At 47.7% G+C, this 19,688-nt stretch overlaps 6 protein-coding genes across 6 annotated transcripts; 2 read left to right on the plus strand and 4 right to left on the minus strand.

Annotated features, from left to right (window-relative positions):
* Positions 1 to 240: 240 nt before the first annotated feature.
* Positions 241 to 1,883, minus strand: K441DRAFT_690931 (uncharacterized protein; the record flags this gene model as incomplete). The annotated part of the gene is made up of 3 exons (XM_067652436.1): positions 241 to 341; positions 469 to 1,795; positions 1,851 to 1,883. 3 exons carry the CDS (start codon positions 1,881 to 1,883, stop codon positions 241 to 243), a joined length of 1,461 nt encoding a protein of 486 aa, XP_067497286.1.
* Positions 1,884 to 8,350: 6,467 nt separating this feature from the next.
* K441DRAFT_592463 (uncharacterized protein) lies at positions 8,351 to 9,738 on the minus strand (the record flags this gene model as incomplete). Its single annotated transcript, XM_067644882.1, has 3 exons — positions 8,351 to 9,182; positions 9,244 to 9,452; positions 9,511 to 9,738. The coding sequence occupies 3 exons, from the start codon at positions 9,736 to 9,738 to the stop codon at positions 8,351 to 8,353; spliced, it is 1,269 nt and encodes a 422-aa protein (XP_067497287.1).
* Positions 9,739 to 10,008: 270 nt separating this feature from the next.
* K441DRAFT_670107 (uncharacterized protein) lies at positions 10,009 to 10,498 on the plus strand. Its single transcript, XM_067650227.1, has 4 exons — positions 10,009 to 10,159; positions 10,212 to 10,241; positions 10,295 to 10,349; positions 10,401 to 10,498. Exons 1-4 carry the CDS (start codon positions 10,051 to 10,053, stop codon positions 10,444 to 10,446), a joined length of 240 nt encoding a protein of 79 aa, XP_067497288.1. The 5' UTR covers positions 10,009 to 10,050; the 3' UTR covers positions 10,447 to 10,498.
* Positions 10,499 to 10,776: 278 nt separating this feature from the next.
* On the plus strand, positions 10,777 to 11,911 carry K441DRAFT_670108 (Rad1-domain-containing protein). Its single transcript, XM_067650228.1, has one exon. The coding sequence runs from the start codon at positions 10,792 to 10,794 to the stop codon at positions 11,767 to 11,769; it is 978 nt and encodes a 325-aa protein (XP_067497289.1). The 5' UTR covers positions 10,777 to 10,791; the 3' UTR covers positions 11,770 to 11,911.
* Positions 11,912 to 12,465: 554 nt separating this feature from the next.
* Positions 12,466 to 14,212, minus strand: K441DRAFT_690935 (transcription factor IIA, alpha/beta subunit; the record flags this gene model as incomplete). The annotated part of the gene is made up of 4 exons (XM_067652437.1): positions 12,466 to 12,505; positions 12,606 to 13,576; positions 14,009 to 14,110; positions 14,195 to 14,212. 4 exons carry the CDS (start codon positions 14,210 to 14,212, stop codon positions 12,466 to 12,468), a joined length of 1,131 nt encoding a protein of 376 aa, XP_067497290.1.
* A 682-nt stretch (positions 14,213 to 14,894) lies between these two features.
* K441DRAFT_670112 (uncharacterized protein) lies at positions 14,895 to 17,798 on the minus strand. Its single transcript, XM_067650229.1, has 3 exons — positions 17,440 to 17,798; positions 15,390 to 17,136; positions 14,895 to 15,331 (listed from the first exon to the last, which is right to left on the minus strand). The coding sequence occupies exons 1-3, from the start codon at positions 17,578 to 17,580 to the stop codon at positions 15,234 to 15,236; spliced, it is 1,986 nt and encodes a 661-aa protein (XP_067497291.1). The 5' UTR covers positions 17,581 to 17,798; the 3' UTR covers positions 14,895 to 15,233.
* Between the last annotated feature and the right edge of the window lie 1,890 nt (positions 17,799 to 19,688).

Raw genomic sequence — 19,688 nt, forward strand, 5'->3', positions numbered from 1 at the left:
TCCTTGTCCCTGGCCAGTAGTGTTCCTAAAACATTCAACACTTTGCGTTATTCTTACTTGTTTTCTTGACCTAGGTAGCTCGTAGCGGCGTGATTGTGCTGTGAAGGACCGTTTCCGACTTTGCTACAGCATAGCCCTCAGCGAAATTACTAGAAAAGCCGTGTTTGATGTTGGCAGTTGTTATCCCGCTTTTCCCGTCATAGAACATTCAAATTATAGACGCTAAACATCCGACAAGGTTCAGCTGCTGTTAGTGTTAGTACTAGCCTGCATAGGGATACTGGATGTCCGGTGACCCGATGTGGTGCTTTGTTTCTTCTTTTCTTTTTTCGCCCAGCGCACTGTAGCTTGTTAGTAATCTATGTCAAAATAGAAAGATCACTGGTGGTAATCGTATATCAACAGTTAATTGGTGATTGAGATCCAAGAAAGGCAAATGAGATCCAAAGAATGAAATAACTAACTTACATCCGCAAGCATTGCATAATGTCTTCGGCCCATTCGGGCCTTTCCTCCACTCTGGCGAATCCAATGTCCCACAATCTGTGCACACATACTCGTCTGCAATCTTCAGCTTTTTCTTTTTATCTGAAGAACCCCTCCCATCCTTATCTAGCGAAATCTGAATCCCAACGTCGCCTCTGATGAGTAGTGGACTGGCATCTCCAGTGCTGATGCCTTGTGAGCGCTCTCCGTCCCGGTACCGCAGTCCCGTCAGCATCTCGATGGTTTCTAGGTGTGTAGCGCCCTCATAGCGCGCCATTTTGTCATTAATGCTGTCAGGTTTGCTTGCGGCTAGTGCCTCGTCAAGGTTTTGGCGGGTGAGGGCAGTGTTCGAAATGGCTGGTTTGGCTGGCGGCGGCATACTACTGTATGCAGCGCTGGAGGCAGTGTCACCGTCACTCCGTATGTCAATGCGTTGAGCTTCGGAGGGCGTAGCAGAGGAATGACCTTCTGCTTTCTTAAGCCATTGCCTTTCCTGGGCTTCTTGCTCTTCCTGCTCCTCGCGCTTCAGCTCTGCGATCCGTTTTGTGAGTCTCTCATTTTCTATCTTGTGTTCGAGAAAGGAGTCGAGGAGCGCGGCGTTTTTGGTGGGATAGGGCCTTGACATCATGAAGAAGCCCCGGCAGAATGTGCTGCCATTCTTTGGGCCGAAAGTAGCTGCTTCTGATGAGAGGTGGGGATGGCCATGGGATTCGAAGATAGCCCATGAGCCATCCTCCTTACGGAAGCGGTAGAAGAAGCGGAGGGGATTGCCAGAAGCGATTGATTCGTTAAACTCACGGACAAAGATGCCACTATCGTCTGGATGAATGAAGTCGCCGATGAAACGGCCCACTAGTTGACTGGGATCGTAGCCTGTGAGGTATCTGCACGATGGCGAAACGTACAGAATGCAGCCATCCGGCGTCAGGATGTGCAAAAAATCTCGAAGTTCTTCTAGGACACGCTGCGACCAGTTGCGTCGCTTCGTGAACTCGGTCAGAGTACTCCCAGAGGTGTTTATACTCTGCGCCCCAAAACCCATAGGCAATGGCCCAGCACCAGCACCCGACATGGAAGCGTTCTGCATAACAGTGTAGGCATCGATTGGGTCAACAGAGCCACCAGCAGATTGCACAAGTTGCTGCTGCGGCATGATCGGGGTGTTGTACGACTGGGTTGGTTGACTCTGATTGTCAGGGTCTATTTGAGAGAGGTCCATGTCCATCTGCATCATGTCGACGTCGAGACCTGGTATCAGATCTGTGTTTTGGTTCATTGCGAGTTCTGTCATGGGTGCGACGCCTGCCATCTTCCGTGCGTTCGGTCAGCGTTAGCTGGGGCCCTTGTAAGAGGTGCGCACATACATCACCCGGCAGCGAGCCGCCATTCTGGTACATGATTACGTGATGAGCGCAAATATCTCATGCGCTCGGTGAGTTAAGGAGAGTAAAGTAAAACAGAAGGTAGATAGAACCCAAAGCTCCTGAACGAGAGGTGGTGAGGTGCAATTGAACATGATCACAGCAGGGTTGACCATGCACATCGTCAAGGTGATTGGGGGGCATTTCTACGCCTCAGTTTAGCCACTTTCACCTAGAACGTGGCGTTGTAGAAGAATGGTGCACGGTCCCACTTTATACACTTTCCAGTCTTCTAATACTTAAAAATTAAGCTTTTAATAAAATAATCTAAAATTTAAACTAATATATATATATATATAGAAGTTGGCAGAATTTGGCAGAATTTGGTACCTGGCAGAATTTGACAGAATTTGATAACCTGACAGAATTTGGCAGAACTTTGGCAACCTGGCAGAATTTGGCAGAATTTGGTAACCTGGCAGAATTTGGCAGAAGTTGACATCCTAGCAAAACTTGGCAAAACTTGGCAAGTTACAGAGCTGCGTACGTCAACGCAGATGCAGACGACGGAACCTTCTACACCACCACCAGCCTTATGGGCCACCGGCCCACGCCTACCTGGATAACCGGAGCAGCCAGGAACGGAACCCAGGCCCTAGCTATACACCCCACCGGATAGACCCAGGAGTACGCATCAAGATGGCTTTTCTGTAGCGCCTCAAAGAGACGTCTACTCGTGCTTGGCAGTTACTAATCAGAAGAGAGGCTATATAGGCCGTATAACAAGAGAAGGAGAAGTTTTATCCGGCCCCAGCTGTACGGTTTCCCTCTTATACATGTATATATATATACCCATATAGACCCGCTGCATGGACCTTAACGGGAGCCGTAACAGCGTAATTGAATATCATAACATATATATATATATAATTATTATTAAAAATAAGTTTTAAAATATATATTATAATCTTAGTTTAATTTTATTAAACAATAAATTTTATTTAAAAATTTTATCTTAATAGCTTTTATAATTATTAAGTTATGAATTTTTTAAGGGGGTGAGTTTTGGTGTATTTTGGTGGGGGAAAACCGTGCATGAGGTAGGACCGTGCACGAGGTGGCCCATACTTGTAGCTCACATGTTTTCGTGACTCCAGGCGGCGACATCTCGACATCCTACAAGAACTCAAAGTTGACCACAACATCCGACACAACCGAAACAAGGGTAAAGGGGGGACTCTCCTAGAAAACCTGAGAGCTTTACAACATGTGAGCTAATCAATTCTCGCATCTACAAATGGACTACTCGCTGACTTTCTCATCCTCAAGGTGTACGTGGCGACCAACAGACTTTCCGTCGACGTGTTTTCTCTCCATAAAAGAAGTTCTAACTATTGTATCTCTAGCCAAAATTGACAAGTTGTCGATTCTAGGGTAAATCCTCAACTCTCTAGCGGTCGGACGAGGTGCCCTGCTAACATAATCTAGCGTCCGCTCATTCGACAACACCCGGAGCGAGACTATTCAGTTCCATGCTCCACTGACTCTCATTGTCGGATATAACGGCTCTGGAAAGACTGTGAGATGCCGAAACCCTTCCAGTTAGACCTACTCACTTACTTTTTGTTTCCTCAGACTATTATCGAATGCCTTAAATATGCTACTACTGGAGAGCAACCTCCTAATAGTAAAGGAGGTGCCTTCATTCATGACCCAAAGGTTCAAGATTCAGAAGCTCCCTGTAACATAGATGTCAACTGACACATATAGTTGTGTGGTGAGAAGGAGGTTTTGGCTCAAGTCAAACTTTCTTTCAAATCTACCACTGGAGCAAAAATGGTTGCTACTCGTAGTCTGCAGCTGACTGTCGAAAAGACCACAAGAACCCTAAAGACCCTTGAGGGTCAACTGTTAATGGTAAAAGATGGCGAGCGGACTGCTATTTCGTCACGAGTAGCCGAGCTTGACCAAATTATGCCCCAGTATCTGGGCGTCTCAAAGGCCATACTCGAATCTGTGATCTTTTGTCACCAAGATAACAGCTTATGGCCGATGAGTGAGCCTGGTGTTCTCAAGAAGAGATTTGATGAGATATTTGAAGCGCTAAAGTACACCAAAGCCATCGATAACATCAAGATTCTGCGAAAGAAGCAGAATGAAGAGCTTACAAAGTACAAGCTTATCGAACAACACGCTAAAGAAAACAAAGACAAGGGTGATCGGGCTGAAAAGCAATCCACGGAACTTTACGATGAGATCGAGCGACTCCGTACCCAAGCTGATAATCTTCGTGAAAATATTGAAGATGCCGCCAAAAAGTCACAGGAAGCATGGAGTCAAGCGGCAAGATATGAGCAAATCGTTGCACGCCTTGAGGGCAAACGCATCGAGGCGAAGGGATTGCAACGCAATGTAGAGGATTTGAAGCACAATATTAAAGAAATGACGGATTCAGATGATGATCTTCAGTCTATCCTAGATCGATATGAGGAAAGAGTAGCAGTGTATAAAGAGGACCAGGAGATGCAGAGGGTGCGTTATTCAGACCTCGCAAAAGAGCTAGAAGAGAATCGTTGTTCGCTAGGTGTCAAACACAGTGAACTCGGCAAATTCGAGGCTGAAAAGGACCAATACGAACGTCAAGTTCAGCACCGTGAGACCCTAGTTAAAGAGACTGCTCGCCGACATGGAGTCCGTGGTTTCGATCTTGAAGTGACCGATGGGCACGTCCAAGACTTCGTGGAGAAGATAGGCAAGATGTCAAGAGATCAAAACGCTGCTTTCGAGCGGGCTCGTAGGGAAACACAAGAGGAACTGAAGAAGGCACAACTAGCTCTCAACCAACTAAATGAACGCAAATCCGCCTTAAGTCAGAGAAAAGAGACATCTAAAGCTCAGATTGCTACTAATGACAAGAGGATGGCTAGCTTCCAGTCGGAACTTGATAAGATTGAAATCGACGAGGGCGGCAAGGCCATACTAGATTCTACTAACGAAGACATTGAACATCGGCTTATAAAAGCCAAAACTGATCTCAGCACTGCGAATTGGGATAAGCAAATCCAAGACCTGGATATCGAACTCCGAGCATTGGATGACAGGAAGGAGCAGCTTGACACAGAGCTTATTGAAGGGACAAGGCAAGCTCGCGACTCAGCTCAATTGGATTTCCTACAGAAGGAGGTGAAAGACCGGGAACGAAGCCTTGATACAATGAAAGGTGCACACGGAGACCACATCACTCAAGTCATTGGAACCGGCTGGGGCCCTTCTTCTCTTGAACACGACTTTCAGACCACCCTTCTTCAGCGAACCTCGGAGGTTAAAGAAGCCGAGTCGCAGCGAGACGGCACGAGCCGCGAGCTTGAACAGGTGAAATTCAAGATCACAACAAATCAATCCGAGCGTGGCAAAAAACTCAGAGAACTTCATGAGTGTGAGAAAGTAGTACGCGAAGCACTTGATGACGACGAAGAGATATCGGACTTCGAAAGTATTCTCCGACATCGAGAAACTCTATACCAAAATGAAAGCACAGACCAAGCAAACTTCTCAGCCCAACAAGATTATTTCAAGAATTGTCTAGGAACTGCTAGGGAGAAGAATATGTGTCGTCTGTGCAGCAGGCAGCTCAAGGATGAGAAGGGGTTTTCGAGAGCTGCATTTATTTCTAAGCTCGAAAAGATTGTAGAGAAAGCCATTGATGACGCAGCAGCTGGCGAAATTGAGTTTTTGGCATCAGAACTCGAGAGGGCCAAAAAAGCAAAGCCTAGCTACGATCTAATGGTCCGCCTCAGAGATATCGAAATCCCATCCTTGGAATCAGAAGCTGCTTCTCTAGAAACCGAACGTCAGGACCTCATCAAAAAAATCGAAAAAGAGGACGAGCTTGTTTACGAGAAGCAGGAGTCCAAGAGAGAGGTCGAATCCTTTACCAGGACAGTTCAAAACATTGCAAAACACCACAGTGAGATCCACAATTTTGAAAGACAAATCAGCGATCTAGCTGCGAAACAAAATGATTCCAGAAAGTCCAGAGGTCTAGAGAAGATTCAAGACGACTTGAAGAAAGTGAACGAACAATCAAGATCTATGAAATCTTCTCTTACCCAACTATCGGCAGACAGAGAGCGTGCCCGAAGCTATATTAACAGCCTGGAGCTTGAGGCTAGAGATATTAAGTCGAAACTTAGCACTGCTGTTTATCAGCTCAGGGAGAAGAGCAGTCTTATAGTGCGCGTTGAAGAATTAAAAGCGCAAAACAGTGAGCAACGAGAGGCAATACGATGTTTGGACAAAGAAACTCAAGATCTGCTACCCAAGATTGCACAGGCCCAAGCCAAATATGACGACATTAGCCGCCGTGGCGCTGACCGAGATCGGGAATTGCAGCAAGAGGCCTCGAAGCTCTCTGACAGCGTACGCCAGCTCCAGGTCGCTAATCAAGATATTAATTCATACCTTGAACGAGGGGGTCCGCAAAAACTTTCCCGCACACGTCGAGAGATCGAAAGCCTGGGAGGAGAGGTTTCCCGAATTGAGAGTGAACAGCGACAGGTCGCAATCGAAATCAAGGCAATTGAGGACCAACTTCGTAATACCGACGATACAAAGCGTGCTATCAATGATAACTTGAGATACCGACGGAGTAGCCGCGAGCTTGATAGAGTTGTCATTGAAATCAAGCAACTGGAGTCACACAATGCAGAATCAGATAAGGACCGTTATGAGCGTGAAGGTAACAAATGGCAGATGGAACGTAACAAGTTGACAGCAGATCAAGCCAGTCTTATCGGTTCTATGAAGTCTAAGGATGACCAGTTGACGAAGTTATTCCAAGACTGGGAAACCGAATACAAAGATGCTGCCTACAAGTACAAAGAAGCCCATATCAAGGTGGAAACGACGAAGGCTGCAGTTGAAGACTTAGGTCGATATGGTGGCGCTTTGGACAAGGCCATCATGAAGTACCACACAATCAAGATGGAGGAGATTAATCGTATCATTGAAGAACTCTGGAAAAAGACATACCAAGGGACTGATGTTGACTCTATACTCATTAGGTCGGACAATGGAAACGTCAAAGGTAACAAATCCTACAACTATCGTGTAGTTATGGTAAAGCAAGATGCAGAGATGGACATGAGAGGACGGTGCAGCGCTGGTCAGAAGGTTCTCGCAAGTATAATCATCCGGCTTGCTCTGGCCGAATGTTTTGGTGTCAATTGTGGTCTCATCGCGCTGGATGAACCTACCACGAATCTTGATCGTGACAATATTCGTGCTCTAGCGGAAGCACTGGCAGAAATTATCAAGGTCCGCCGACAGCAGTCAAACTTCCAGCTCATTGTCATCACTCATGATGAGGATTTCCTGAGATACATGCAATGTGCTGATTTCTGCGATACGTACTATCGTGTGTCACGCAACGAAAGGCAAAAATCGATTATTGAGAGACAATCAATTGCCGAGGTGAGCACTTATTGTTTGTTACGCCTCGCTCGTCCGAAAGGATACTGACAGATATTACGATCTGCAGGTTGTGTGATGCAATTGTGGAGAAGGGACTGAACACCCGCCGGCCGTCTGACGGGGGGAAGGGGGGAATTAAAAAAAATTGCTTATACTGTTTCAGGAGTTGTCGTTTGGGTTATTGTAATGTTTGTGGCCTTTGCCGAGACGCATAAATGGGCATTACGGTGCGCATTAAGAGTGGTCAATCGGATATGTTGACCTATCCCTAAAGGGACCATTTGCTTCATACATGCATAGAATGCGAGTTTGCATGATTTCAGGATCTGTACTATTAAGACGATATAAATCCAGCAGTAGCGCCTCGAAGAGATTTCATAAATACACACGACCTTCTACTCCTCGTCTTAGAATTCTAGTTACCTAGCTACCAATAGATCCTGTTCTGTTGACTGAGCCTTTCACACCAAGTTTACGCGCTAAAATCCAGTCCCTAGCATGTCTGCGTAGTAAAGGGTAAGTTGCTAAGATATAGATATTTTTGTATATAATAATCTTCTTCTTTCCTTTGTTTAATGAGAGTATTCGATAGGTTCTGTAGAGACGAATGGCTCTCAGAACGGTTGCCCACGAGCCAAAGGGAATTCGGAATGCTAGAGCGAAAGTATCAAGGATAAGAACTCGGCTTGATCATGGCTAAAGATGATTCTTGTTTCCAGCTTTCGTAGAGACCAGCCCTAATAAAAGACTTTTACAGGGATCAATCTCAAACAATAGCTTGTAGCCTAAACGCTATTGTATAGTGAACATAAATATCTTAACTACTGACCGCCCATAAACTGCGATGTTCCATACGCCAAAATTTCTCAAAATACGCCGTGCCCATGCCACTGAATACAGCCCAAAAAAATATATTGAAGACTCATCGGTTAAGTCACACCGAAATAGCCTATTTACCACCTAGTTCGGATTCTAAATGCTACAGATCTAGTCAGTACAATTTGGTTCAATAACCTTTGAGGAAAATTGTGTTAGCTTACAGTCCACTCAGGTACCTCCTTTATCTTACTCCACATGAATTTCTCCAGTCGGTTTGCCGCCTTGGCGTATGGCGTTGTCTCATTATTGTACCGGCGACAGTTATCAAAGATAAGCTTAGCGTCTCTGATAAAGTCTTCCGGGGTGGGGTAAAGATCATTCTCGTGTTTCTCTTCCATGGTGGCCAGATCCATCGGCTCCTTAATAACCTCGTAATAGTCCGCAACTTCATCTTTATTGACAGGCTGCTGAAAGGGCCACGCGTTGCTATTGTTCTGCATATCGTTTAGCAGATGTAGGAGCTGATTGTAGTTCGGTCCGTGGCGGGGAGCACGGGCTAATTCGTCCATATCTGGAGACCACCCAGACTCCTTGATAGCGGGAATAGAGAGAGGGTCAATTTTCTTCACGCCATCTTTCCACTGTGGGGGAGGTGGGTGAAGATTGTAAGACCTTGAAACGGCTCTTATCTTGGCATGAACGCACTCCTTTTGCTTTAACAGCATTCTTCCCGATTCCAGGTACCGTATCTTGGGCACCATGCTGCATTGCATGATTGTTCCGCCCTCATAGTCCTTGATGTATCCCATCCATCGTGGCTTCTCAAGCGTGATTTCTTTTGTGAAGCCTTGCTTTTTGAAGTATCCGATGGCGTAGTTGTCCGCATAGGTCAGGAAATGCATGACATCCGAAGTTGCTTTGACGTAGTCTTTCAGATGTGACATCAAATGCGCGCCGTAGCCTTTCACTTGTTGATCGGAGGAGATGGCACAAAAGACAATTTCGGCGAACTGTCGACCTTTGAAGGGCCGGTAGGTAATACCTCTTAGAAAATATTAGTCAGTTAGGGTCTTCATCAATTCCCATGAATGATTTCGGTACCCACCCCACCACCTCTAAAGGCTTCTTCACAATAGCCATGGATAAATGAGTTCGATCGTATACCAACCGTGCTATATAATCCTTCGGCATCTTAGGCAGTTGCTTCTGGAATATGCATTTTAGGCCGGTCAGAATGACAGTGCTGTCGCGTTTGCCGTCATTGTTCACAACGCGGAATTCGATTTCACCGTTGCGTTCTTCGATCACAGCCGGCTGCACCAACCAGAGTGGTCAGTTAACATTCACAAAGACGCGTTAGCGAATTACGAACCTTCTCTGGAAAGGGTACAGGCTTGGGGAGAGGCTGGACGGCGCCGCCCTCGGATTGTGAATCTAGGTCCTGCTTTGGCCTTTTGGAGGGACTTGCGGTGTCCAGAACTTCATCGGCCTTGCGCTTCGCTATATCCCGGTCAGTTCTGAGCGCTGTGATATACTCGAACGGGCCGCACGCTTCTTTTGAAGGCTGTTGGTTGCTTTGCGGTCCTTTAGGGGTGCCCATGGTGCCAAGCTGAGTTGTGTTTGCAAAGGCCGGAGATGGGCAGATGTGCAAGAAGAAGCAGAATACATGGAACTTACCGTCTTCTTTCAGGACAGGAGTCATGGCGTAGGGAGAAGCAGGAAGCCGCAAATGGATTCCCTCTTTCATTCATCGTTGTCTTTGCACGTCAGGCCCAGCGGCCACCATCAATGACAAGCCCAATTCTGCCACCGCCTTTACATAAGCGTGCTGAACAGGCATTGAGGACAGAAAGCCAATTCAACTCCAACCTCGACATTGAACATCCTCATGAACCACCTATGAGCTAACTTCATGTCTTCACCACTTCTCGAAATCTGGGAGGCTGCTTCTGCTTCGCCTTACCAAACAACCGTCTCCAAGAACTCCCAATTTGCCGTGGGATTCATTCTGCTCCTGCTTGGTAAGTCCAAGCTCTTCCAGCTGCTTGAAGCTCGACTGACAACTTGTTGCAGCTTTCATTCTCACTGGCATCTTTGGGCTAAGTATATCAATATTGTCACAATATATTGACTTTATTTTTACTCACATACTCTAGATCGGTCACTCGTCAATCTCCCTCTGCTCGGTGTCCCAGCTTCGTTAGCATTTGGGTAATTGGACATCTTTAATCAACTGTGAGGAGCTGTGCTAATCTCTACCAGATTTGGAGCAGTCTATATGATCTGCGCGGTCGGCGTCTACGTCTAAAACCTCTTTCCTATACCCTCCACCTGGTACCGCGGCGTTGTGGTCGTATCGTGTACTCTACAGTAGCAAGAAATGATATAAATTTCAAGAAATTTCAAGAAATTGTCAATCTAAATTTCCGATCGAATTGAAGACCCTTTGACACAAGCTGTAACCACCGCGCTCTTCGCTCGATAGCTCAGCAAGATGGTGGACGTGGATCCAGAAGAACGTCCTCTTTTTAGTGCTGTCTCTAGTTCTGCTAGACAGCTCTACCTCCTCCTACGTTGTATTAGCTTTGCAGAGAAAGCTCAAGTTCAAATTTCCGAAGAGGGGCTTAGATTTAGCGTAGAAGAATCCAGCGTCATGGAGGGTACATACGGACCAAGTCAAACCATCAATCCCTTGTACAAACTAACTTCCCTAGGTCTTGCGTTCCTAGATAAATCCCTTTTCACAAGCTACCAATACAACTCTCCACCGCAGCCTCTCCACTCCCCGTCCTCTCAAAACTCCGTTACCTCCGATAACTGTATCTCAGAGCCCCCAACATTCCAAATTTCTCTCCCCTCTCTGCTCGAAACCCTCCAAATATTTGGCCTCACAGACCCCAACTCCTCCCGACCCCTTTGGTCGCGCGACGCGCCTTCCACAGCCTTCTCGACCCAGCTACTTGGCATGAACAACCTCTGCCGCCTCTCTTACGCCGGCCCCGGCTCGCTCCTCTCCGTCATCCTAACCGAATCCACCACCACGACGACATGCGCCTTAACGACGTACGAGCCAGCCTTCACAACCGACATACCGTTCACGCGGCACGAACTGGCCCTGAAAATCATCATGCGTGCTAGTTGGCTCCACGACGCCATCAGCGAGCTTGCCTCGACTTCTCCGTCTCGCCTAACGCTGCTCGCGCGCACGCAATGCGGTCGCCCTTTTTTCGCCCTCTCCGCCAGCGGTCCACTCGGCAGCGCTCGCGTCGAGTTCAACACCGCCGCTTCCACTACCGCCAGCGCGGATAGTGGCCCTGGCTCCGCCGCTGACGCCTCATCCCTCCTTGAAACATTCCAGCTCGCTGACCCCGGCGCTCGCGTCTGCAATACATATAAATTTGCGCTTGTGCAGAAAGCCGCGCGTGCCATGGCTGTGGCGACCAAGGTGAGTGTGCGCGGCGATGCGCAGGGTGTGATGAGTTTGCAGTTCATGATTGAAATTGAGCCGGGAAAGGTAAGTTTTGTTGATTTTCGCTTCGTGCCATATGTAGCTGAGGAAGGGGATGAGGAGGGCGTGGAAGATGAGAGTGGTGGGGACGACGAGGGGGAGGAAGATGATGACGAGGTCTAATAGGCTGAGGTACTTTAAACAAGTGGAGTGTGATATCGTTGTAGATAGCAATGTTGAACAAGGAAGAGTCGACAGGCATAACCAACAATGTAACATATCATATCGAATAAGACAAATGTCATGTATATGCATGCAGTGCCAGTGTAGCTTTATCATCATTCTTCAATTGTGGTCTTTTAATAGGTAGGTATAAGGGCTCGCCGCAGCAGAAAAGTAGTTCACGGGACCAGATCAGTAACCAGAAGCCAACATCACGAACTCGGCTTAAAGCGAGTACTCAGAAATCACCAAACGCCCTCCAGGATCAACTTCCTGTAGGAAGACCTAGCCGGTTCCATCCGCCAGCCCGGTGTGTGTGTATCTAGAGCCCTCAAACCAGAGAAAAAAGCAGACAAAAAGAAGGACGGAGAGCTTCGCAAGCAAGACTCTTGCAACCTAAAAAAAAGTACCTTGAAAAAACCCCGAGCATTGCTGACTTGGAAGGGAGCGTGCGGTTACCCAAAGTCCCGGCCGAGCAGCTCGGCCGAATCGGTTACCACGAAGAAAACGGTTATACTGTATAATCCATGAAAATCCGTGTTGTACAGTTTGAAGGGGGTGGATTGTAAATCGTAAATCTCTAGCATTCTTGAGTTAATTGCGCCATACTCGAGGAGTTGGTCCGCCTAATTAATGAGATAGCTATTTGCGAGCCTATCACCACTCGAACTCGCCGGTGGCTTTGTGGAAGAGATACCTGAGGAATCATTAGTCATGTCGGAGCAAAATATGCATATTGATAGATTGAGAAATTGTAGAGCGATATGAAGTAGGTCCAGAAACTCCTATTTACTTACTCTTTCTTGTTAGTCGTAAGGATACCATCCTTGAGCGTGCACTTCCATTTATTCTTAACACGCTGGACCTTGTCGTATGTGCAGAGCATGTAGTCCATAGTATCGTCGTTTTCGTCGTCACCATTGTCCAAATCATCGTCCGGGTCATCGAGGTCAGAGTTAATGGCGTCTTCATCCTTTTCTTTCTTTTCTTCATCCTCTTCAAGGCCTAGCTCGCCATCTAGCTGAGGAATCTGCGACATATGAGAAGGACCGGCAGCTAAAACCGACGATGGTTGACCGCGGTTGCGAACGGCGGTCTTTCGCTTTTTGCCTTTCGGTAGTTCGTCAAGAGGGACCATCAACCCGCTGTCCAAGCGCTGCGCCATCTGTTCGACTTGTGCGCGCATCATGCGATCAGCAGCGAGTCTACCATTCGGGTCATCATCGCCCTGCGCGTTCTTGGCAACAACTACAGTATTCCAATCATCCAAATAGTCGCCAGAACCATCGGTTTGGGCGTTGTAGATGTTGGACTGGCGTTGTGCAAGTGGTTGAGTGGGACGCTGAACCTGCTGGCCTTGACCAGGGATTGGCATTCCGAGGCGCTGCTGTTGATTAGGTAAAGCAATACCGCCTGCATGCTGGTTCATGTTTTGAGTAGCAATCGCAGCATGCGCTTGCTGGCCGAACAGTTTTTGTATATTTTTGTGAGCACGCTGATTTGCAACATCGCCCAGACCAGAAGTATAACCGTTCGAGTGAGAGTATGAAGCTACGGGATTTTCATACCCCGATTCTGACTTGATGTACATATCACTATAGTTGTTTTGAGCTAGCTGAGGAGGCGGTGCTGCGCTCGAGGGAGTTGGTGATGGCTCAGTCTTAGGTACGTTCGACGGTACGGTTGGGGGGTTCTGAACTTGAGTAGGGGGAGGAGGATCCCAAGGGAAGTGGGCGACGTGAAGAGCCGACAACTTCTGCTGCCATGCCTATGGAAAAAACCATTAGTCCTCGGCGTATTATACTAATACAGACTAAAAAAGGATTGAGATATTGCCAAAGAACAGGAAAAGAAAATGAGTCACATGATGGCTAAGCCGAAGGCAGGAAAGTGTCGGGGAAAATTGGCGGGGGTCTGGTGGGTGGTTGGGGCTATAAAAGTGCCCCAAATACAACCACCGCCCCGACATTCTGCGAGACTGTCGGCAACACAGCCAGCCCCGCTTTTGCGAGCCTCACCACCATTTCGCGCCCAGGCTGCCATATGAACACCGAACGACCAACATTCGCATTTTATCGCCAACAGCACTTTTGCGAAAATCAAAATTTGAAAATTATGGAAATATGAAACGTGGAGATTGTTGGGGGAGCGAAGAAAGAATTGATTTGAGAGGCTGAGCGAAAGAAAAGTTGCCACACACCTCTCGCATCTCCGTCAGCGTCGACTGATCGACTCCGAATTCTTCGAAATCGTTCTGCGAAGCTATGATCACCTTGGCGATGACCTGCTCATAGATATGGCCCTATTATGGACGTTAGCATAGTGTTATGATCACAAGCGCCCAGTTCCGGGCAAGGGCAGACAACGAGGCTGGGTGGTCACTGACGACTACCTGGTTGGACATGATGCCGGCTGAACCAAGGGCTATCTTATGATGAAAGGAGGAGCTTTTCAATGGATAAGCGTTATCTTCTACCGCTGCGAGATGTCGCCGTTCGCTTTCGGGGTTGACAATGAAGGACGGGACGGGCGACGTCAGCGCTAAGGCAGCGACGCTGCGATCGGCCTCCTCTGAAGCCTCTTTTTGTTCAGTATCAAAGAGTGCCTGGTCAGAGGACGTATATTTGTGTATTTGTAGGACGGTCCGAAGTGCTTTCACTGCGGTCGTCTTTGGGCAGCAGGTAGTTGTATTGGATAGAAAGCACTCAGCGCCGCGGAACTTAAAGACATGTCTCGCTTAAAGAGCTCGCGCTAACTGCCGCCGACAAACACCAAAAATTGTTCACCCCAACCCTTCCGCGCCTTGAAGCCGCAGAATACTGCTTTCATCCCCACGACTGTGATAAATCGTGATCACTGATTCGCTTGATAGAGAGAATGCTCACCACCCATGTCGTCCAGCAGATTACCGATACCACGGTCGCACCAACTCCACCTTCGTAACACTCTACATCTATCCGTTACCGATCAAGCCTTTTCGTGCGACAGCAAGGACTCACTTATCAACACAGAATATGGCCTACTCACTTTCCTAACTCAGCGGGTGAACAGACAACATAACTCGCAATTTGCGGACAGTAGCATTTCCATAGTCGCATGAATTAAGGACTTAATTTAGAGTCTAACGAGTGGGGTTGCCAACCATCTTGCGGAAAGAAGAGTTCTATACACAGGCTCCTGCAAGCTCTCAGTTCCATCTAAGTTAAAAGGTCCTTTTAATACCATTTATAATCCATAGAATCCCAAAAGGTTGCGCCACACATATTTTCCTTCAAAAAACAATACCTACAAACGCCAAGTCCAAACAGACCAGTGCCATTTCGTTGAGATTGCGCCAAGCTGCGCTGTCCTGAAGCCGTCCCCAAATTAAATCTTTCTCTTTGCAGATAATGGAGAAGGGTAGTCAAAGACGAGTATTCGGATTCTTAGAAAGCAGGGATAAGAGAAGTTTTGAAAGCTAGATCAACATCTTTCCTGCGGAAACCCGGCGCACGACCAAGACAGACGCCCCGTTTCACGAGTTCTATTTGTCACAGTTAGCCAACCCATCCAACAAGAAACGGATACGGAGCTAGACTCACCTTCAATCAGCCTCGATACATCAACAATAGCAGGGACCTTCTTTTTCACGGGGATAGGTTCCACCCCCAGTCCCAGGTTGAAGCCCATGTCCGCGAAGCCACCATTGTCAAAGCCACCACCTAGGTCGAGCCCCAAAGGCTCAAACATTCCCATAGTGTCAACATCGGTCCGAGTTCCATAGCCGGTGAGACCCTGAAAACTCATGTCGAGACCATAGGGTACATCGTTCTGGGCCAGTACCTGGTCCAACATCGACATGCTGGGTGTGCGTGGGGGGCTGTTGGTAGGAACACTATCAGCACTGCTAGTGCTGTGGCCCGAACCGCTGCTTTGAGTGGGGCTCGCAACTTCCAAAACCTTTCCAGTCCGCTCAACGTCCATTACATCAAAGTTGATATTCACGCCCGACGAGTAGGCCAAACTACCCAGCCCATCGTTAGGGTTATCGTCAGCGTCGACAAGTGCTTCCGCAAATGAGGCTTGAGGGTCTATACGGACGCCCTTCTCTTCAAGATAACCCTCCACATCGTGCGCATCGAACCACTCGCCCTCAAATCCCCGCAGATCGATGTCTAATTCTTGATTCAAGGTCTGGTCTACTGTGCTCTCCAACCTTAATTTCCGTAATGGCCCAATACTCCTGACATTCCAAGAATTGGGCGGTTGGATAACATTACCATGCTCATCACGTCGAGGATAATGCGTACCTGCCCCACCTAAATGGATAAAGGGAGTCTGCCAACATTCTAGAGGCTCACCGGAAGACTTTGTGAGGAGACATCGAAACCTGTGCAGCATCTGTTCGCGGGTAATGTAGGGTAGTGAGAGCTTGAAAACATGGTTGACGGCCGCGGGACGAAGAGAGGCCATGCTGAGTAAATGGAAGCCACGTTCGATCGCTGCGCGAGCTAGTCTACGGGCAAAGGTTGTTTCCTGAAAGCTGTATGTATATGGGGCCCTTAAGGTGAGCTGTTTACCTAGGGAAGGCAATGCAGCTGGAGGCGTAGGTGTTCTAGTAGGAGGTGGAGACATGGTAGGCGAGAGGACGGTTGCAAAATATGTCTGGGGCTGGATGGAATTGGGCGAAACGCTATGCATGAGGGCGTCGATAAGGCCAAACGGAAGGGCTTGGTTATCCTGATTCGAAGTCTGTAATTCTGTGGATTGCTTCAGAGATGTGTCAGAAGTAGAAAGCGTATTCTGGTAAGAAACGGGTTGGAGGAGAGAAGTATCATTGTTGGCCGCGAAAGACGAGTTGCGCATAGCAGGAAAATAAGTTGTTGGCGAAAGTGTTTCACGCGGCGAGGACTTAGGCGAGTCATCAAGCTGAGCAGAATAACCCCATCCAATGTCCGTATGCTCTGGTACTGGCTCAACTGCACGGCTTGCTTGAGTAGTGTGAGATTCGCGAGGTGACCTTGCTGTTGCCGTTGCTTGTTGCAATTCTGCTGCAGGATCCAGGTCGGCCTCTGCAAACTCATCATCGTTATTATCGCTTCCATTGATGGCAGCAGCTCGGGCTAGCTTCACAAAGGTCTCTGTAGTAACTTTTAGTTCCCTAGCCAGCTCGGGTCGTAGAGATAGGATCCCAGAGCTGAGTGCCGAATCATTGAAACGCAAGAAGGACCGGTTCATTTCATCGATTGCAGACTGGAGTTCCGTGACTTGTTTCTTCAATGAAGAAATCGTTGTTTCTTTACGCTGGCGGTAAGCCCGCTGCGCAAGGCGAATCTGAGTACGTCGACGCTGCTACGGGGTTAGCTCTAATTCGCAAGGCACTTCGGAAAGTGTCCCAAAGTGACTCTCAGTCTTTAGTTGAGTGCGTATAGTGGAGTTGCGAAGTCGCTCCACAAAGCGGTCTCAGTGTTTAATCAACAACATCCAATGATATTTTGATGCGCCTGCAAAGAAACGCCGGATCCGTGGCAAAGGGCACTTGGTGTGTACGCATTGGCTTTGCTTCGCGCCACCACGCCATCATAAAAATACCCCTCTCTTTTCTCAAATACAGCAATAGGGGATCTCCTGAAGAATGAAAGTTTCACTTACGTCGGCAGCGGTCTCATCCTGGGTATCAACACGGGGCCTTCCTCGAGCCTTTTTCCCGGCAGCACTTGCATCCTCACTGCTAGCACTCGTCCGTGAGCGCTTTCTCGAGGTCGGTTGGTCGTCACTCTCAGAAGAAGTCATGATTGCTCGCTGCCAATGCGCGTAGTTCTGTAATCGAACGAGAACGGATATTCCGGGATAGCGACTCTGTCTTATTTTTGAGCAGATACAAAGCTCAATATACTAGGCGTTGAACTAGGTAACGAGCAATCTATTCCTCAGGACTCTGACAGTGTAAAGCAGATACGTAACTGGAAGAGGTTCAAAGGGAAATGTGGCCAGCAAGCCCTCAAAGTAAGCAGGCGTCTCTGCCAGGTTAGAAGGCTTGGTAATCGTGCCACACGTCTGGTATAACGACAGGGCTTACTCAGTCACAACGCAGGGTCGGGTCGAGCTAAATTCCTGGAAGCAGCATGCGGTTGGCTCGCCTCACAAATCACCAATCTACAACATAAACACCATGCATCGCCCGAACAATAGTCAGGGCAACGTCCAAAGGCGTGGGATTTCCATTGCGACATACGTCAGCTGCCCATATCCTCCTTGCGGATCCAGACTACCATTCCAAGTGTTCCTCGGGAAGTTCCAGAGGTCAAGGGTAGATATTGAGCCGTCTTTGTCGTGATTACTGAACATTGAAGCCACCTGCGGTTAATATGCCTATATTGATCCATTGTGGCGCTGCTTTTGACGCTACATCCTCGTGATAAGCAACATGTGCTTGAAGCAGTGTGCGCCCGTGCGCTGATACTGCGGCCGAAGCGATCTGCGACTAAGGAATGCGATCAGCCCAACTCCAAAGAACCCTCGCACCAATGCCCACCTCGCCAATACCATCGCTTTGTCCGATGATGTGTGACGACGAAGGCTCAGTAATTTACCTTGCAGTGCCGCTGACATACATATGGCCCTGTTAACATAATGAACCACACCTTCTGAAACCCCGAAATTGGTTTGCTGTTCTAATGCAGCAACATGCAGCTACGCGCAGCTTCACGCAGCCAGCCCAGAATTTTCTTGATCTCCTCGGGAGCGGCACATAAGAGATTCAGGGTCCCAAGAGCAGAATTGTATGGAAGGCGCGCCGAGAGCCTAAAGGGAATGTTCGGTTGCTACTCCAGAATCAATCTGGAGGCTCCAGAATGAATCTGATCTGGAGGTCAAATCTGAATCTGACGCGATCGTTCGGTTGCATCCCTCAGAATCAGAACCCAGCCACAAAATTTTTGATGTTCCTCTCACCGCCAAAAAAACACGCTAAAACTTGGCGCACTTTACTATATATAGAATCTGAACTGAGGTCTTGGCGTCAGTTTAAATTCGAGCTCCAGATTTAAATCTGAAGGCTTCAGATTGCACACGTCCGTGCAACCAGTAGAGCCACAGACGCGTGTCAAATTGGGAAGGAACGCGTTCTTTCTGCCGGACTTTCAGTTCGGATTCAATCTGACGCTTTTGCAACCGAACGTAGCCTAAGAAAATAAGGCCCGTGCACGAACACCAGAATCAAAACCTCTAACGTAATTTATAAGCGTGGTACCAACAAGCGAGTGGTACCACCCCAAAAACTCACTAAAACCCTAAAATTCGGTCTTTAATATCTTAACAATGGCTTAATAATAAAATTTAGAAGGCCTTAGTATATTACACTACACTAAATTAATCCTTACCCTCTTATAAAGCTATTTAATTTTAATATTAGCTGCCGCGAGCTTCTTTTAGGGGGTTAAAATAGTAACTATTTTACTATTAGAGGTATATAAGGGTCCTATAGCGGCTTTACCGATTACTATATTTCCTAGCATAGTAGTAGGGACGTTAGATAATTTTTAATAGTTCTTTAAGGGGTTTAATCTATCAATATTCTTAGGGTCTGATCCCATTTATAGTTTGTAGATATATTTAAGTTTCTTCTTGGGAAAGAGGGTGTAAGGCAGTATTGCCAGGGTGTACGGTAGGGAGCAGGCAAGCCGAGCATGAGTCACATAGGGAGTCGATGGAAGAGGACGATATGGTAATGAGGGTAGGCAATAGCCTAAGTACAGAGACGAACCGATGGGGGAGGAAGGAGGCTGCAAGCCCGAGGAGCTTATAAGGGGTGGCTAAGGCCTAGCCGAAGGCTAGCCTTGGCAGCCCCTGAGAGCTCCCGGGATGTAGCCGAGTAAGGGACCAAAAGTACCCTTACAGAG

The sequence above is a fragment of the Cenococcum geophilum genome (assembly GCF_001692895.1).
Source record: "Cenococcum geophilum 1.58 unplaced genomic scaffold K441scaffold_79, whole genome shotgun sequence".
Taxonomy (NCBI): Eukaryota; Fungi; Ascomycota; class Dothideomycetes; order Gloniales; family Gloniaceae; genus Cenococcum; species Cenococcum geophilum.

What these genes read in the sequence shown, in the direction of transcription:
- K441DRAFT_670108 (XM_067650228.1), top strand. Translation starts at nt 10,792, where the DNA reads ATGGAGGGTACATACGGACCAAGTCAAACCATCAATCCCTTGTACAAA.
- K441DRAFT_670112 (XM_067650229.1), bottom strand. Translation starts at nt 17,580, where the DNA reads ATGACTTCTTCTGAGAGTGACGACCAACCGACCTCGAGAAAGCGCTCA. An exon ending in AGGATGAGACCGCTGCCGAC is followed by an intron (nt 17,137 to 17,439) that starts GTAAGTGAAACT and finishes ACCCCGTAGCAG; the next exon opens with CGTCGACGTACTCAGATTCG. An exon ending in TGTATCGAGGCTGATTGAAG is followed by an intron (nt 15,332 to 15,389) that starts GTGAGTCTAGCT and finishes TGTGACAAATAG; the next exon opens with AACTCGTGAAACGGGGCGTC.
- K441DRAFT_670107 (XM_067650227.1), top strand. Translation starts at nt 10,051, where the DNA reads ATGTCTTCACCACTTCTCGAAATCTGGGAGGCTGCTTCTGCTTCGCCT. An exon ending in ATTCATTCTGCTCCTGCTTG is followed by an intron (nt 10,160 to 10,211) that starts GTAAGTCCAAGC and finishes AACTTGTTGCAG; the next exon opens with CTTTCATTCTCACTGGCATC. An exon ending in CCAGCTTCGTTAGCATTTGG is followed by an intron (nt 10,350 to 10,400) that starts GTAATTGGACAT and finishes AATCTCTACCAG; the next exon opens with ATTTGGAGCAGTCTATATGA.